General features: G+C 36.0%; 2 protein-coding genes across 10 annotated transcripts; one reads left to right on the top strand and one right to left on the bottom strand.

Moving 5' to 3' along the window:
* Positions 1-198: 198 nt before the first annotated feature.
* On the bottom strand, positions 199-6,299 carry LOC148958765 (uncharacterized). 2 transcript variants are annotated; one of them, XM_089111038.1, is made up of 4 exons: positions 3,654-6,299; positions 1,444-3,048; positions 769-1,010; positions 199-568 (listed from the first exon to the last, which is right to left on the bottom strand). In XM_089111038.1, exons 2-4 carry the CDS (start codon positions 1,561-1,563, stop codon positions 199-201), a joined length of 732 nt encoding a protein of 243 aa, XP_088967164.1. In that variant the 5' UTR covers positions 1,564-3,048; positions 3,654-6,299. The 2 variants fall into 2 exon arrangements, with proteins under 2 accessions (XP_088967164.1, XP_088967163.1); XM_089111037.1 differs by having other exon boundaries at positions 1,444-6,299.
* On the top strand, positions 269-18,973 carry LOC148958766 (uncharacterized). Of its 8 annotated transcripts, none has more exons than XM_089111039.1 (4): positions 274-385; positions 6,791-6,863; positions 11,644-11,679; positions 12,304-18,973. In XM_089111039.1, the coding sequence occupies exon 4, from the start codon at positions 18,289-18,291 to the stop codon at positions 18,628-18,630; it is 342 nt and encodes a 113-aa protein (XP_088967165.1). In that variant the 5' UTR covers positions 274-385; positions 6,791-6,863; positions 11,644-11,679; positions 12,304-18,288; the 3' UTR covers positions 18,631-18,973. The 8 variants fall into 8 exon arrangements, with proteins under 8 accessions (XP_088967167.1, XP_088967165.1, XP_088967172.1 ...); XM_089111046.1 differs by having other exon boundaries at positions 12,304-13,248; XM_089111041.1 differs by lacking the exon at positions 6,791-6,863 and having other exon boundaries at positions 269-385.
* The last annotated feature ends 887 nt before the right edge of the window (positions 18,974-19,860 follow it).

Below are 19,860 nucleotides of genomic sequence, written 5' to 3' on the forward strand. Positions count from 1 at the left end.
AGTTTTAAATATATTTGTATATTTTATTAAATACTACCTGTACTACTTCAAGGTGAACTAGTTTTGACATTGAATTGCAGAACATGGTGTATGACCCATATTTGGCACTGTGACCCATGGAGTCAAATCGTCCGTCTCCCGACCACTGTGCATCCTTAATGCTCTTTATTTTTTCGATCAATGGATCTCGATGTCTTTCTATTGCAGTAAAACAGATGGAATAAGAAACTGCCTTTGATGCCTGAAGAAAGTGCAGATTGTTATTGCTGCCAACCCCATGTGCTTGAACATCAAGAACACTTGGCTGATGTTAACACCTGAATTTAAAATCATCATTAAATTATCAGCAAGGATACTTCCACGAACAAGTGGCTGACTTCTCCAGGTAGATTCATTTTTACATTTCTTACATGTCTGTATAACAGTAGCCATTGACCCGGTTTGTTTGATTGTAACTTCCGGACTATCTTCTTTGCAATTGAAACAGAATTGTTGGAAGATCTGCATCAGCATTCCAAAAAACACGATAAATTTTGGTTGGTGAACATCCTTAGTGTCAAGTTCACATCTGTAAGGCAAATCAAGTTTGTTAGTTTAAAGTCGCTAATGTATTTTCAATTGATAATACAACATAGTTTTTACTTGCCACGTCAAGAAAAAGTAGTCTGCAAACAAGGGGCTCATTTTATATCAATGGTTAATAAGGAATTATTTTCTTTCGCAGACCTTTAGCACCCAAAATTGATGCCTAAAATCCCATTTACTTACCTAACAGTATTTTGAGAGTTTGCTTTTGACATATCTGTTTCTTCATCTGATGAAAACTCGTCCTTCTCCAGACTTGTCCAGTCTGTGTCATTCTCATTAAATTCATCTTCTTCATTATCATCATCATCATTGTCATCATCACAACCAACAGACAATTCTGAGAATGTTCTTTTTCTTGCCAACGTTGTGTCTTCATTCTCGTCACTGCTCTGTTGCTCCAAACTTTGGTCTTTGGGCAAGCCCTGTTAAATCAAATTGAATCAATTTACAGAAAAACATAATCTCAAAAATAGTGGATACATAAAGGATCATGTAGAAACTAGAAGAGATTTCTAAAAAAATGGAGATTTGGGGACCTTGCATTCCCTGGGAGGTACTCTTTTAAAAATTAATTCCTCAGAGGATCATTATCTAGATTTGCAAATACGTTTTTTCCTCGACCACATTTAAAAAAACCAAAATATACAGTGTCAGTATACCGTTTACCTCCACAAATGGTAACGTTTTTTGAAATATCCCCCTGCTGCCTCCCCCTCCCTCCCAATTAGTTTCCTTCCGGTTTAGGCTAATAGAAGTAAAAGAAGAAAATGATAAAAATACATATTTTAAAAACTAATTTTTGCACTGTAATTTGTGCATGTGCAATTTCTAAATTATAAATGAAGTTGTACGTACACCACTCCTTAAATCCAACAATTCTTGGAGATCGTTTTTTCGTTTTTTCGCGTAGTATAATTGTTTTTGAAGTTTAACAATTTTCCTCTGCCTGATAAGACATTTATCGCAATCTTTCATCCAAGCCTGTTCAAAAACTCTGATATGAGTCTGACAAAAACTCACGGACCTCTTTCTCTACGTTTTTACTTCTATCTTCATTATTAATGTTTCAAATTATCTAAAATAAGAGGAAAAATGAAATTTTGTATTTACTTTTTTTATCTTAAACAACTAAGAAAGTTACGTTTGAAATGTTTCATTTAATGTACGAAATGTAGACAATAGGCCATCTTACCTGTCTTTTCGCGCGGTCTGGCAGTTTCACGAAGCGTACCTATTTACTGAACCTCTCTGGGTATTTATTTTTATCGGGGAAATGGTGTATGGAGTGTGTACTGGCTGTTTCCACAACTAACTCCTCCTGGGCCACCCACTACACATCGTTCACCGGTGTCACGTTTGGTGTATGTTCCTTTGGTCGCCATTACGAAAAGACTAACAGCTGATTTTTGTGTCCTACTTAATATGTCATCAGACCACGTGCTTAATTGAAAAAGTTCGCGTGTCATTCAATAAAACTCTGAACTTTGAAGTGGCGTAAAATCAAACGGATTAATATTTTTGAATTCTGTTTATTGCTTCTGATTTCAAATTAACAAAAGTTTCGATTTTGATAGAAGACTAAGAAATGATGATGAGATGTCATTACCACTTTAAAGAAACAATACCTGCATCATACACACCCAATGTTTTATTATTACCTTAGGAATTCGAAAACAAGATAAATAAATTCATCCTATTTATTTTGAAAAAAATTAATAATATCTGGCTTGAACCTTCATTTTCACGGAGCTGTAATAAAAAAAGTGTGCATAAGAATAAGTGATATTTCCAAGGTTAATTTTGCAAGTCACTGTGTGATATCTTCAGCATCTTCACCTCATTTTTGATAGCGTCTGTTTAACATTTCTTTGCCTGTTCTTTGACAAGAGTGCATATGCCACACCTGGTAAATTTGTTTCTCAGGTTGATATAAGCACAATATACACACAATTGAAGTATACTTTACGGAAAACTTGAAGCTTCGTAAATTTTAGCTCTCTGTGAATTTGTACCCTTTCAACTGCATCATTGCATTAAGTAATGCTCAAAAATGCGTTAGTATGTTTAGGAAATAACTTTAGTTAGCTACATGGAACAACAATATCCAGGATTGCTATAGAAATTCAGATAAAATCTGTGCATTTGCTTGTTACTTAATGGCAGGATGGAAACGTTATCAAAATTTCCATCCCATATGTTTGTGAAGCAAGATTTTTTTAAGAATATCTTCGTCATTGAAGTCATTTTCTTGCATTTCTGCTACGTATTTTTGAATATTTTTTTTTTGAGAAACAGAGGGCAGGAAAACTTTATTCTCGTCTAGGGCATTGTCTCTGCAACTATCAACGAAACTCTCGAGCCAAGTTCTCGCTCTAGCCACTTACTCCAACTCTCTCAACTTTAGCACTTTTTCCGGTGAGGCATCCGTGAAAAATGGAATCTTGGCGCAAGGAGTAGAATCTACAAAGGTACGAGCATGTATCAACATTTTTCAGATACCTTCAGAGAGGATTATTCACCATCATTATGGAAATTGGCTGCGGGGTCAAGCCTTTATTGATTTTAATTGGAGGAATAAAGCCTATTGTTCAAAACAATGGAAGCTCATATAGGCTGCAATGGCAATACCCCCCCCCCCTCCAGCTTCTTAGTTTGTTAAAAAAGCCCTGGTCTTTGAAGAGTGCTAGACGTTCCATTCTCTCTGCTTCAAGAAGGACAAGGACTTGAATTTTTGTCTTGCCTCAAACATGCTTTGCACATTCAGCTCCATTAAGAATTTCTTTTTGCAACAGGTGGAAGTAGACCTTTTAAACTGAATTTTCTCTAGAAAAGTGCTTGAAATGTTGTGCCTTTACTACATATCGTTGCCTACAATATATCAAAATTTCATGTTACTGCATTGCTTCGTAAATTCCTAGAGGGGAAATAAAGTTATATCAAAGAACCGAGAGAGCTTTCAAACAAACAACTTTATAAAGAGAATAAACAATATATTTTATAATCAAATAGATAATGGTTAAATAATAACTACCTTTTTAAAACAAATAGGTTTTAAATTACATTACCGTGTTCGTGGTATCACACAGAGGTTGCCTTCTGTTCTCTTCTAAATCAACGTCACTGGCCTGTTTTGGAATAAATAAGAAATATTTAATTCAGTTGAAAATAGATAAAAATCAACGAAAATGAGATAAAGAATCCAAAGATGGGGGCAGATGAGTGGAAAACGAGAGCCTACAACATCAACCTCATAGAAATTTATAGGGCGCAGTCTTTTGTTTCCTCTGTTTTTGAATGGCACAAGTGTGGGGAACCATAATGGCTGCCGTTGGTTGGAAAAAAGATCTGGTGGTGGTTGGCAGCTCGGTGTTGTGAAATCGATTAGTTGTGATAAAACTAAGAATAGTTGAGAGTTTGACAGCAGTGAAATGTCGGATTATTGAAAAAATAGATCAATCAAGGTAATTAACAGTTATTTTGAGTTTTCGTTTTAATCATAGCACCAGTAGTGAGTAGTTAGTTAGGCCTATTAAAGTTTTCTTTTGGGGGAGTTCAATATAGCCGTGGTTTCATCACAAGCATAAAGTTACGTTTCACCTGGACTTGTTACAAGTCTCTCTATCTCTATTGAGTGTGAATAGTTAAAATTAGAACAACAAAGAAAGAAGAGAAACTCATCTGATTCATCAGATATTCTTCTTTTGAATATTGTGATGACCAATATCGCCAAATAACAATTCACTATTATAGTCTAATAGTATTATATGCTAGTTTGAAACATCACTTTGGTTTCGTTTTAAGTAACAGAGTGAGCTTTTTTTAAAATAAATTTTTATTTTTTATTCTGCATTGAATCCTAATGTGACTTTGGTATCTTTGTGTTAATTCTGGGTGGGGCTGACGCCACAGCATACTTTACAAACCTTAGGTAATAACAGAAGCTATCTGCAACCCACCCTGACTAGAAAGTAAAAGAAACACTGTTTGAAATTCCTTTGAAGGTACATCAAAATGTTAAAGTTAAACTCGCCATATTAGGAACTGCAAAGATGTCATGATGTCATTGAGACAAATTCCAAGCAAAACAAAAGCATAGTCACTGATGAACCCCCAAGCACAAATATCCTACCTCAGTCTTGAAATTAACATCAAAACATGATCACTATCTTATTTTTACAAGATTTTTTTACATTAGAAAATCTTGTAATGCTCAACAAATGTAATTGTATGATAAATATAGAAGAATGAAAAATTTCTTATCATGGGTTGGCATTTCCTCCATCCCTTGTTTTCCAGGGTACTTTACCGCCGTCTGGTACTCGTCAGATTTCGTCAGAATGTAAATGCTGCATACACAGAGTGACTCAAAGTCTGTGCTGCAACACTTACTTTCATTTTAAGATTTTTCCACTGAATGTGTTTTGTTTTTAGCTTCTTCCCCAAATAGAGGATATCTTTCTGTTGGAGTCTGTAAAGAGCTTGTATAAAATCCCAAGATATTTTTCCCTCACTTGGGGTAAACAATGTTTTCATGTCTGTTAAGGCATTCCTTGCAAGTTTTTGCATGTGGCAAATATCTAAGATTGCATAGATTTTTCTTCCTACTATAGATGGGTGATCAAAGGCTCCAACCAAGTTTTTTATGTTGCATCAAAATTTAGCTGCCATACTTAGGTTTTTAGGGGCACCATCAAAAACGACCAATGTACCTCAGCCCCTATTTCAGTCAACTTATTTATGGCTTCAAAGACCAATTGCTTTAAAACCTCACCATTTGGTGAGTTTGTCAAAAAATATCCCACAGGGACAAACCATGGCTTTTGAAGACCACATGCCATTATGACAAGTGCATTTGTTGCCTCGGTGTCAATTTCTTCTGCCTCTATTCTGCCATAATCAACATGACCAATAAACTTGAAAGTTTTTCTATCCCATTGAACTTGCTTTCTTATGGCCATTTTATCAAACAAGATAACACAATCCTTTTGCCTTTCATTAACTTTGTTTCCAATGTAATCATTGCTCAAATTGGAATATTAATGCTTTTAACAGTTTAGTTTTGCATTGATTTTAAACAATAATACGTTATTTTATGATGAAATGACCTGTTTCATGTTGCAATTATTGTGTAATTATTTTAGATAGTCTCAGGGTCGTAAAACCCAGGGGGGGGGGGACAGGGGGGACCGGACCCCCTCAAAAATTTGGAGCAAAGTGATTTTGCATTAGAATGTATATCGTTTTCTTCCAAAGAAATGGGAACTTTGTATCTGGGTTAGAACTACACCTGTTTTTTTTCATGCTAGAGCCGAGCTCTAATGAACTATTGTTAAAGGTGGTTGGTTATGTTAGTATTATACTAATAGTGGTGTCTCTCCGCATTAAAATCTTGATAAGAGAGGGGCTTTGTTCTATTTTTTTTTCAAATTGCATTTGATATTAATCTTCTTAGGTTATTTTTCAATTGTCAATTGCAGTTGTAATCTTATCTCTAAGCAAACACATTTACATTATGAAATTAAACCTACATATTGAAACAACCACTCCTTGGTTTTGTCAATGATCTATCTTTGATTACCAAATAAATTGATGCACCCCGCAATTTAAAATTATTTGTTTTTTCTGTCAGATCTTTAGACTTCTTTTTCTTAATCTTGCAGTTTTTTGTTGATAATAAGATGGCAATTTGATTAGTTAAATATGCACGAATGAAAGACTGGACAACAACGCAGCTTCTTTTAAATGAAAAAGTTACGAACAACAAATATTTCATAACTCAGACACTATTTCATAGTTCACATCCATAATTTTTTAAGAACTGTTGTGCTTAGAAATGTACAATATCTTACAAAATAATTTATGTACTGTCCTTTAAAAGAGTTTCATTTCTTAATCCGGCAATAAGAAATTGTGCAAGAGACCAAACAGGAAGTATTTTCTGATAAGTTAGAAACTAACACTGCATTTTGCCATAGATTGTTGTTATTCTCTCAGGGTGGTAAATTATCGGTATGGTATCTTTCTGTCATAATGTTGCTGAACCAGGGTCTGAGAGTTAAGATAGAAGATTACGTACTGATAAGAGAGTACTGATAAGTGGTTACTTGGAGTAACTCTTTTTCGAATAGAATTAAAATTGCTCTTAAGAATCATAGCAGTTGTAGCTGGATATATCTCTCTGAGTTGTTTCTAACTTTCTCAGCAAACACCACATTTATTGCAACACCAGCTGCGCCAGAGAGCACCAAATTCAGAGCATGGACATAACAATGAACGTATGCAACATGATTTCCATTATTTTGTTTAGTTAAATTACTCAACTTTTATGTAGTAATTCTCATAAATCCCTTTATTTTTAAATTGCGCTTTTTCAGTGTTTGCATTTAACCAGTATATTATATAACATTTTTCTAAAATAAAAACCCTTAATTTGCAATTCACTTGATAGGCTGAGAAAACATTTTTGGAGTTTCCTTTTATCTCGAATAACTTTAATTGCTGTTGAATTTCAAAATGTGCTTAGGGCCCAGGCACGCTACCCTGCATACCACAGCCACAAAATGTAGAGCACATAAACTGAATGCCAAGCAGGGAAGCGGAGGGGCATCTACACTCTCTAACTTATGCAGCTCTTGTCGGCTACCATGGTACAGACACGCTAGCACTCGAAACACCTTGCCTTGAAGCAACAAGGACCGATGACAGCGGAAATTCTCCAGTTATTTTTTCAATGCAAAAACCTTTCCACGATTTGACAAAAAAGCCTATTCAATTTTGATACAAGTGTGGCCGGGCCCTTACCTTCTTGAACTGATTCATTAGCATCTCCATGTTTGAAGGCATTAAGTTATGATCCATGGAGAGGGTATAGTCATATACGCGAAGTCAAGATTTTGTGCTGCAATCAGTCACTTTCAAGCAGCTTCTAATGATTCACCAGCAATAGCGAGTTGTCAACAGCAGATGCTGATATTGCATGAAACTAGAGCGATCACGCCAAATGCAAACAACCCCCTTTCGAGAAGGCCTATTTATCATGACTTTATGCCTTCAATCGTCTTTCTACAAAAATTTCACAAGCAAAATGTTGTTATCTAAGTGGTTGAAAGCTGCACCAAAGAAAAAGGAGATTTTATCCCTTAACAAAGGTTCCACTAATGAACATACAGTTGAGCCAACCAAGAGGGAGGATCCAATTTCAAAGAAGTCATCAGGCGTTTCTACAATCTCAAAATGATATGCAGGATCATGATTGTCCCTGTCAACCAAAGGATATTTTGTTTTCCTTTTCTCCGTTCGGCAAGGAGAAAAATGCAAAGAAATGCTTTTAACCATCATGGTACCAAAGATTTCCTTGGCTAGAGTACGATGTTGATACAGATTCTGCTTTATGTTATGTTTGTCAAAAAGTGGAGAGAGTAGGACTGGTAACGACCCACTATAAGGAAGCTGTCTACACAGAAAAAGGTTTTAGAAGCTGGAAAAAGCATTAGAAGAGAATGAAGGTTTCAAGAAGCACCAACAAAGTGAAGCACACAAGGCAACCACATTAGGGCTCATTGCCATCCCTGAAACTACAAAAGACATAGCTCAGATGATCGATAATAGTATAGAAAAGGAAAGACAACAGAACAGGTTGATGTTCGCTAATCTTTTGCGGTCACTTCACTTCAGTATGTCAGGGAATGGCGATTCGTTGTTCATGGTATCCTGTTAAAGGGATCAATGACAGTAACTTTATTGCTCTCCTGAGATTCAGCTGTGCGGGCAAACCGAACATAGATATCAACAAATAGCTCAGTAAGAAGTATAATAAGTTTACTTCTCTAACAATTCTGAATGAACTTATTCAGTTTTTTGTTTTACAGACAGCCCAAGCCATTTTAAGCAAAATGAAGAATTCCGAATGCAGATACTTCAGTATCATGGCTGACAAAACGAGTGACGTATCCAGGCAGGAACAACTTGCTATTTGTATAAGATGGTTAGATGAAGAACTCAGACCCCATGAAGAGTACTTACCCATACAGGTAAAGGATCTAAAAGCAAAAACAATCTCCGACTACATTCTAGATTTCCTAAAACGAGCCAACCTCAATGTCAAAGATGCGAGGGGGCAGTGTTACGATGGAGCAGCTGTTATAAAAGGGGAACATAAAGGTGTTGCAGCAATCATCAAAATGGAAATAAATCATGTCTTTATGTACATTGACATAGCCATTCTTTGAAATTGGCATGTGGTGACGCCATACAAGGCATACCTGTTCTTCAAAAAGCAGTTGAGATATCATATCAGGAGGACAATACATAATTCCCACAAGAAACTCTTCAAATGCTTTGACCTAAGCTCAATCCAGATTGCTTCGATGTTATCATTTTCTAAATTGTGCGTTGATCCCAAACTATACTGCAAAGCATAGCATCACCAATATATACTGCTAATCCCCGACCTTTACTTAGCTTAATTGGACGGCCTGGAAAAAACGTATGTTGAAGTGAAGGAGATAAACGTATGTTGAAGTTATTGAATTAGCTCTTTTGCATTTTTGGAATCTGGATGGCCTGTATGGAATCTTCAAAATTTCAAAAATTCACGCTTTTTTGAGAAACTTTTCGTTCACGGCCGCGCAATGGGTTGACCAAGAGGGGGCTGGTACCAACAATTGTATTGACGTTTGCACAGGAAAGGGAAACAATTGGTTGAAGCTGTTGGTATTCGAGTGTTGGAGGGGGAGATTAAAGATTTTGCTTACCTTTTCTGAAGAGAATGACAAACGGTGGGACGATGGGATAGCTTCCCTGATAAACAAAAAGGCATATTGCTGCACCAGATCTCTTATTATGGAGATCCACTTCTAGAGGCCATAAAGAGGCCTTAGCCAAAAAGGCCCTAGCCATGACTCAAAAAACACGCCATCATTGTAAAGCCTGGATACCTACTGCTCGAAATACCAAACCAGGATGGTATGCTCAACTTCAAATATTCGCAGCAAGGAGGGACAGAGATTCTTTTAATTGGAGATTCTATAATAAATGGCCTGTTAAGATAAATCAGTGTATGGTCCAAGTACTTTGGACAGTTATCCAAAACAAAGGCCCCTAAACTTTGGAATTGGCAGTGATCGCACAAAGCGCGTATTATGGAGAATTCAAAATGGAGAAGTTCCAAAAGATTTGATTGTTAGTGTAATACACTGTGGAACCAATAACATGAGCAAAGATTCACCATCAAATATTGCAAAAGGAATCATCACCATTGCTGAAGCTGTGTACAAAGCCAAGCCCAATGCTAAGATCTTGATAACCAGCCTACTCCCTTGCGAACAAAAACAAGGTTTCATGAGAAAAATCACCTACACTGTCAATGATGAGCTAAAGTATCTATGCCAAAGGTCCACCTAAAAGAACTTCATCTTCCTAGAACCTGATGACACTTGGACTATGCCGAATGGAGACCTTGATAAAAAGCTATATTTCCGAGACAACCTGCATCTAGTTGAGAGTGGAAATGAGAAGCTGGCAAGGTCTATCTTTGTATTTCTAGGCTGAAAGAAAGGGACAAGCAAGCACTAAAGCATACACTCAATCACTTTGATATTGACAGACAGCCTAAATCGCCAGCACCAAAACAATCACATAAACCTCTCCACACGCAAGCAGAACCACAAAAACATACCCATCTAACTACCCCTCCTTATACACAAACACAACCACAAAACCTTGTTTACACACAACCAGAAAACGACAAACAAGCACGATCACCAAAGAAACCTATAATACAGTCACAAAAACATCAACACAAACAACCCCAAAAACATACACATTTACAATCACAAACCCACACACCAATAGATGCAAACACATAAACACAGCCACCAAAACACCACCACACCCAAGCCAAACCATACAATCACCAACCATACATACAAAAATTCGAATGTTGGAATGTTTCAAAAAAACACAAGAAAGTATCAAAAGCAATTTTGGGTTAAAACAAGACTGGACAATTATTTTATTGGAATACATGCAAGGCCTTAAAAGATTTAGGGATATGAATGAAAAAGGATGAAGCCGCAAATTGTTGTGCACAAAAGAACACTCTTTCAACATGTCTGAAGAATTAGAATAAGTTGACCACTTCCCTGGATAAAAAGATGTCTTCTTCACGCAAAAGTACAGGATGTGGAAACTACAAGCAGCTAGATAAAGCTGTTTTTCACTGGTTTGTTGCAAGAAGGAGTCAAGAAGTATAAACGAAGCCATGTAACAGAATTTTTCTTTAAAAATGAATGAAAGAGATGAAAAAACTTCCAAATGCAGAGGCGGATCCAGAGTGAGTTCCTTGGTGCACAGAACTCAGTCAGTTTTCCAACATACAGCTAAAAATAGTGTTGCCTGAAACAAGTAATATTTAAATTAAGAAATTGAAACCTAAAAATTCTAAGTTTTATCACAGTCTCTTCAAATCTTAAAATTGCCAGCTTCTCTCTGTCGTGATTTGGAAACGATTTTCCAGACGCTGTGGAGGACAACAGCAGTCAATCCTTGAGCTCGGAAATAAACGTTTTGTGCCTCTGAAGTGATTGAATTGAAACAATAAACCTTTTCTTTGGAACACGGATGGAACTCAGTCAAAACAGCATCTGGAACTCGGAAATGATAACATATTTGTAAGAGAGCTATACAATGGCCCGTAGTTGATTGGCTACCTATTGTTTCTGTTCTATTCAATTCAATTCAATTTCATGTGTATTCTCAGCTTAATTACAATATACTGATCTAATCAAACAATTAATCAAGATCAATTTAAGTTATACTTCAATACATTAGTTCAGATATTTAAAATAATTATTTGTATCTAAAAAAGTTATAGCTGAATGACACATGACAATGACAAATACTGATCTATTGTGGAACTGCAAAACATTGAATTCAAAATGGCGACTGCAGATACTCACGACCATTGCAGCATTCTAGCAGATTATTAAGCGTTTGAGATAAAACCAGTTGTGTGGATACCCTTTTCGCTATTGATGCTTTTTAAATTCATTTCAGAATCTCACAGGTGGAACACCAAGTGGAATAAAAGAGGTACAACCAGCCCGTCTTTATTTATACGTTTAATATATGGCTTTCCATCTACCTTCTGTATCACAGAAATGATAATCCTTTAGCATTTTCAATTTTTCTCGTCACGATGTTTAGCTAAAAAATTCAATGTTGCAAGTATTCAAAAAGATCAAAGTTCCAAAGATCATTAAAAACAAATGGTTAGGTGTCAATATTGAAACTTTCAAGATTTTAGCTGCAGTATAATACGGAGGAAACAAATGATCACGTTTTGGTACACAGTGCGAAAATGCCTTTCCAAAAACTAGAAGTGCCCGGAACCTTTTGGGACTTTGACCACCTATGGGTGTGGTCATTTGCCCCCTTTTGATCTGGCCCTCTAACTTTTGAGATGCTTCCTATGTCCTTGTCGCTAAAGCATTAAGAGGCACTATATAATCTCAGAACATTTAGCACACTATTTACAGGTGCAGAGCAACGAAATTCAAGGTTGGGAAATTGAGATCACAGAATTATTTGACTAATAATTGTTTATAGTTGGTCACAAAAACTGTAGTTGGTCACAATATTGTAAATGCTTATCAGAGTTTTCAAAATTTTGATTATTGTTGTCATTATAATTGATATTTAAAATAATTCCTACAGGTACCGGCAGCAGCAGCCATGCAGAGATGCAGTTTCTGTGAAAAGGCAGGCCATGAACTGCAGCTAAGTGATGGTAGGACTGTCTGCCCTCAAAAAAGGGAAGAAGTAAAAAACCATTTAAATAAAATTATTGAATCACTTGGGGGCCATAAATGAAAAGAACTGATTAATCAATTTTTTGTGTTTTCCTTTTTTTGTCTTTGATCCCTAGCACCATTGTTAATGTATAAACAGCGCCTAAAATAAGAAATTTTTACAGATCAACATTTCTTTATAAAAATTGGGCGTAGTACTTTGCTGGGATTGGCACCTTGTGGCTGGCAAATATAGAAATTGTCATCATTGTGCAAATAGCATGTCCTAATTGGGCAACTTCTTCAACAAATAAATCATAAGAAGCAAAAGCTGATTCTTTACAATATATTGATTGGGTTTATAAGAAAATTAGCAACACATAGCGATGACGTAACTTGGCAGAAAAAAGTTATCGAAAGGAAACCCTCTGTCCAAGTTGTTTTTTATTTCCTTTCTTTTTCAAAAACTCCTTAAATCAGTCTTGCTCCCAGACTTTTTGGTGTTTTGAAGCCATATCTTTGCGGCTGTTCACGGAATTTGAAACTTGCAAGATCAAGCATATTTATTGCTGCATGTATTTATTTGTTAAGTTTTTCTGGAGCTATGTTTCTATCTTATTAACATGTCATTTATAAAGTAAACTCCATCGGCAAGAAAGGCACAGCTAGAAAAGCCGACTTTTCCTTATAGTTTTAATTAAAGAAATAACTCAGAAACAAACAACTTCTACCAATCTCACCAATTTCTGAAGCATTTTCTGACATCATAAATCATCAGAAAGGTACATTTCCGTTTCCACCAGGTATACATAAGAAACGTTGGCGTTCCTTACAACGGAAAAGATAAGAAATCTAGCATTTCCTCTGCTTTTTTTACAGAATAAATTTACGTTTTCAAAAAAACCCCAGTTTCTTATTCAAAGAAAATCTCTGAAATTTAACTTTTCATAGGCAAATGATAAGAATAAATTGAAATTTCCAAGGAATTCTAGTTTCTTATCTACGGAAACTGCCTGGAAATCTTCTTTTTATTCAAATAATACCGAATAAATCCGAGTTTCCAAAAAACCCTAATATCTTGTTTTACTTTTGGAAGCTGCTCAGAGATTTCAGCTTTATCTCAGAAACATTTATGTTTTTGAAATTTCAAAACTGTTTCCGGAATAAAACCACGCAAAAATAAACCGGCAGTTTAAGAAAATATCAGATAAATATCAAAGAAGATGTATCAAACTCATTTCCATAAAAGTCCTCTAATTATAAAAGTCTAATTAGTAGCATCAATAATGCTACTAACAATAATATAATTTCATCTTTTAAACAACTACTGATAAGAAGAGCGGACTGACAGGACATGTATGGACTGTAATGATATGTTTTGACAAGTTAAGATAAGTCAACACTAATAGTTGAACCTATTAAAAATAAACTTAGGGAATAAACCTATTTAATTAAGTCCTTACTATAACCGTTCATATTCTCAAAGAGAGTGCAAGGGAAGGAGAATCATACACTCAGGTGGAAAGTGAAATGGCAGCTTTAATAGCGCATACTTGGAAAAAGGATGTTAAAGAAAAACATAATTTGTTAAGATTACTCAGCTAAAAACGTATTCTACGTACAACTAAAAATTTATCTGGTAATACATTTTCAGTCCATCTACGTTATGGATACACAAAATAATTTTTGTGAACGTACTTTGTTGAAATCCCCTACCTACTTTCAATCATCGTAGTCCTCTTTTACAAATGTTTTTGTTTTCGCCCTTTTGATGGCATTTGTTTCAAGCGACAAAGGTCGATTATGAGTATTCCAGTTTCTAAACGTTCTGGAAATTTCAATATACATATTGTTTCTTAAGAGTTTCTTGATTATATTCATTGTCATGAATGATGTTTGAAATGTTTGTGACCTTTTTATCATGTCAAGAGGTTTGCTTCCGTTCTGATGCTGTATTTAGACGTGGGAAGTATATTTTCATCCCTTGTGTCTTAAAATCTAGGGCAACAGGACAATCATGTTCTTGGATTTTACAAAATTTCGTAATTCTCAGTTTTATCACAATTTAATAGTTTCTAAATATTTTTGCTTCGAGTACTGAAGTTTCTTAATTTTTCCTGACTGTCCAGCACTCGTTTCTTATAGCCAGTTTCTTATAAATAACTCTCATCAAGCAAACCAGTGAGAGGAGGCAGAGCTTTGGTCTCCAACGGGGATTTGATCTTGAGAATATTTCCAATTCTCCTTGTTCCTCTTCATCTTGCATGCTTAAACACATCACCACAAAGCCTGTTTCTTATTCCGTATATTACGGTAGTGCTGTAAAGATGCTTGTATTTTTTATTTCTTTCTTCCATAAGGTACAAGAGAAAAGTAGCACGCACTTTTCAAACAATGAATGTTTGAGCAAAACTGAAAAACCGTGAAAAGAAATCTGAAGAAATCTGAAAACTAACCAACAAAACAATTGATTTGAAATTTCGGCTTAAAAAACACAGAGAGAGAAGAGACGTCTATAATACAGACTAGCCAGTGAGTGCTGGGGCATATTGTGTAGAATGTGCATCTGTGTAGCATTTTAGGAAGCAGCTGCTCATTGTTCAGCCTTTGTTTACAAAACAAAGAGAGCAATTAATGGAGGCTTAATTTTGAAAGATTGCCAGTTCTAATATTCCAGTTAAAATTAATATGGAATCTTTGGAATGCCATCGTCTGTTGATCATGAAGCTACTGTTAGTTGTCACTGAAAATTTAAAACATCATAAGAAAAAGAAACATCATAAGAAAAAACGAGAGCCAGCAATGCCTATCAGCAAGCTAAGGTATTATTCAGTGTCAACAATCCTTTAACAACAATACTGTTTGGCAAATCCTTAACTCACAACAAATGATAATTATATATATAATGTACATTTTACAACAAATGATAGAAGTTCCATTATACATGCATACTGTACATGAAATGTGTAAAAGTCATCCACTTCAACACACACTCAATGCAACACTGCTTTAGGTATTTTTGAAATATGTGTAAAAATTGAAAGCAGAGCTGCCTCTTCTTATGAACTTATGTCAGCAGTTTCAATAAATATGTAAGGTAAAGTCAACTTTTAATGGTTTCCTATGTAATGGAGGATTCCCCTGTATGGCATCCTAGCAGATATGCCTCTCATGCTATACAGGGGAATCCTCCGTCAATAACATGCGCCACGATCATAGAAGTGGTCAGGATGTTTTGATGTCTTTTACAGGTTTTATTGACGTCAAATGAATTTCTGAAGAGAGTCCAACTAAAGATGGTTGTAAACAGGCTAGAAATAACGAGTTTCCCTAAAATTTGAATCGAAAAGCAGAAGTTTTTTTACGAGAGGTCAAAGGGGACTGATTTCAGCCTGGTCAAAGTCAGCAGTGAAATCACAAGGAAAACAATAAGGAACGCTGTTTGTGAGTTGCTTATTGTAAAAAAGGAACATTTAAATTCTAATTTAGCTGATTACTGCCTAATTTTATCAGCAATTCTAGCTACAAAATTGACTGGAAATTCTGCCATAATTTGCTCGTTTGCTGCATGTCTGCCATTTTTGACAATTCATAATGGCAGAAAAAACTGTGAAATCGCTTATTGCAATGTTGGCTGTGACTGGCTGCTACCAAAATCACACTCCCTTGCCAAATGACATGTATTCCAGCAGTCTCTGCTGGAATCAATATAGCACAAAGCCAATGGATACCAAAAACTTAGATATTTGGCAAATTTACAAGAGGTCTTCGTTTTGCATATTTTGCATCTAAGCCTTTGTTTGGAACCTGTGAATCCATCAGGTGTAATCCTGTCGATGCTATGATGACTTTTGTGTGGTGAGGTAGTTGTTTGCGCAAGCTTCCTTTTATTAGAACATGGCATGAATTGTACCATTTGTCGTTTTAATAACAGCATACCGGACATGTATAACTTCAAATCGGAAAGAGCTTTAAGACATTGCATCTTCTGACATCCTTCTGCTATGTTACCACTGTTTCTCCATATTGTGTGTCCATTCGCCAATATGTACATCTCAGCAAAATTGTCAAAAACTCTATTTTTTTTCCTTACGCTGCAACATTCTCTGCTATAGTAGGCAAGCTGCTTCTTTGACCTGTCAACCCATCCGTTATTTCTTGATGTAAATTTGCTACTTCGGGCATATGAATGACTAGGTTAACCGCCCCCAGCTTGACCTCCAGAGTGTCCCAAAACTCCCTGCCAGATGAAATGTCATTGTCTAAAAATATGACAACATTGTTATCGTTCAAGTACGTCAAGGTTAACTGTCAATTACTTCAAGTTTTTGAAGACCTTCTAGGGAACAACTTTGCAGCATTTGTTCTTTTTATGTGTTTTTGGAAAAAATGGAGTGTTTCCCCATTGCATAGCTATCAGTTTTTGTACCCCAGATTTCCTTCACATCTTCAATCAGCTTTGTTGTTGGAAAACCACATTTCATTACTAGTAGCCTTCCTTCGTTTTTGAAATTCTATATCAGCTACTCCATGATATCATAATTCTTGCCATTTGCTGTCTGCTTATAAGTCTTGCAGCCTGAGATCACAGACAACCATTTCCAGATCTCATGATAATGATCCTTAAGTCCTACTACATCAAGCAATAATTTTAAATTTTCAAGCGGAAACCTTTGGTCCAACTGGTATGCACCATTTTGGTCAAAGAGCAGCAAATGTTGAGAAACCAATTTTGACATCTGGATGCCTAGCTTTAAAGGCTGCATAGAGTTTCTTTATATTACCCAGAATACGTTGCTTTGACATGTACTGCTTTTTGTTGCCATGTATTCATTATCACAATAAAAATCCTGCAATACCTCTCTATTATTGTCTCTTGAATTCTATTACCACCAACTACATCTGACATTTCGAGAATGCCCTTTTGCTGTTTAAGAAACCTTGCTTTTTGAATTGTTTGCTTTGATACATTGAATTCGGCAGCAGCTTTCCTTACACTCCAGGAATCTGGAATCAATGTCAGCACCTGCAACCTCTTGCTTCTATTGGATATTTTCAAATTTATTTTTATAAGCTCAATGAGCTCGTCAAGGTCTCTAGCTTTTTGCACCAAGACTTCACTTTGTTCTTCCTGCTTTCCATCATCTTCAGTTAATTTTGTGATGTCAACTTCAAAGACCTTTGCAATTTTCTTTGAGAAAGCTCTTTGACCTGTGCTAACTTTGGTTTGTCCTGACTTAACTTTGCATGCTTTGGAAGGGAATGGAGTTTAATAGGTGAGACTTCTATATCCTCCAACGAAGAATTTAAGCCATCTCTGTCTGTGTCAGTTGGTGCATCTTTATCACATACTTCATCGTCATTCACTACATCAATGTAATAAACATCAACAGAAGCAGAAGCGTCTTTTATTAACAAATTTGAGCTTTCTTCACTCACTGTTCAAAAAAGGTACCCACAAATTAAGATAGGGTTTTCAAAATTTTGCACACTACAACCTAAATGGTGTGTCTTGGCAAGTTCAAATGGTTCTCATTCAGTCTGTGTTTGTGTTATACACCAAAATGTTGTTCTCATGGTCGATGCAATGAACATTGATAGAACATATGAAGATTTAATGGCAATGATTGTGTGCGATCTTGAAAACAAAACATGTATGCTTCATAGATGTAGCAATTGACCTGGAACAGAAAAGCTACGATCATTTATTATATCAAATTTGGATGAGTAGGAAGTATCTTTTCAGCAATGGCAAAGCACAGACAGTTCACAGATGGTTACAGTGTTCATGATTTTGGTTGAGTTTATTCATTTTTTGATTGAGTCAATTGACAGTTTGACTGCACACTCTTAAGGTTGTTTTCCACTAGGCGGAAAACTGCAAGCGGTCCGCTTCGCATGCTCATCGGACATGCGCATTGGTAAGCTTAGTCCAAATCAAGCGGAGATTTCGAGCACGCTGCAAAGTAGAATCAAGTTCTACTTTTTGGGCGGACCGAGTGGAAATTGTGTTAACAATGGATGGAAGCTTGTTCCCCTAGATCTGCAATCTGTTATTGCAACAATGATAAAAGCTCAAGCATCGCAAGGATCACCTGGGCCTTCGTCGTCCGATGCAATGTCATCTCAACAAGCCACATACTTGCAACAAGAACCTCTGTCTGATGAGTTGCCTAGGACAGTTACTGGGGAATTTGATGTGGAAATTTTCATCGAAGAACTTAAGAACTTCCCATGCTTGTGGAATACTTAACTGAGAAGCTATCACGAAAAGCACACGAAACAAAATTCCTGGATGGTTCTATCGGAGAAATTTGGTAAAAATGGTAAGGATGGAGTTGCTTTGTTTCAGTAGTCAGCCTGTTACCAATATTTTTCCTCCACGAGCATCTGGATTTCTCCAGGAGCATCCCAGGAACACCTATACTATTTGGGGTTTGCCTATTACTGTTCTGCAATGTTGTGTGAGAATCCACAATCAAAAAATTCTTTATTTCTTTGAAGATTTGCTTTAAACTACTAGGAAAGGGTTAATTTTTGAAAAAAATAAACCTTGAATTAAACTTGACATTTTTTCTCTAGTTGATTTTCTCAAGATACAGTTGAAGTATCTAAAAGATAATTTGAAACGATGTCTGGACAAAAGAAACAAGGAGACAAGATCTGGAGCTTCACACACAAAGTTGCCAAAATGTAAATATTTTGATCAGCTTTCATTCATGCATGACAAGGTTTCTAGTCGTCAGACAGAGAGCAATGTTTCACTTGAACCAACCGAACCAACCTGTTCAGAATTAACAGACAGAGATGTTTGTCCAAGCACAGATTTATTATCAAAGGAAGAGCCTGTAAAAAGGAAAAATTTAGAAATTCCAAATGGGAAGGGGAAAAAGGCAAGACAAGATTTGGGATTGGCAGTTGATGCCATGTTATTATCAACTATCAAGGATATGTCACAAAATGAGAAAAAAAATACTGAGACATCCATTAATGGAGATGCTGATTCCCTCTTCTGCAGGAGCTGTGTTGCCACCCTGAAGAGACTACCTCCAAAGAAGAACAGTGAAGCCAAAATGAAAATCCAGCAATTGCTACATAATATTGAGTTTTCAGACTAAAGCTTTGAAACACCAAATTGATTTGTATCATAAACTGATTGTTATATTTTGACTAATTTTACTTACCATAAATTCTCTTTTAAATCCCCTCTCAGTTAAGCCCCCTCTCTCCTATAAGCCCCCCTTTTAGAAGCAAAAAATTTAGAAGCCCCTCACTCTATTAAGCCCCATCCCCCAAAAGCATTGAATAGTGTCATAAATAAGCTTGAAGAAAGTAGTTGTAGTAAGCCTGATCACACTCAATAGACAACAGTTTTCAATAAAGTGCACTACTGAGAATTTTTGATATTTGAGAAATATATTTAGCCCCCTCTCTCTTTTAGGCTTCCCTCTTTAATAAGCCCCCTTTAGAGTGCTTGAAATCA

This window comes from Rhopilema esculentum, chromosome 11 (assembly GCF_057945365.1).
Source record: "Rhopilema esculentum isolate cy_ngs chromosome 11, ASM5794536v1, whole genome shotgun sequence".
In the NCBI taxonomy this organism is placed as follows: Eukaryota; Metazoa; Cnidaria; class Scyphozoa; order Rhizostomeae; family Rhizostomatidae; genus Rhopilema; species Rhopilema esculentum.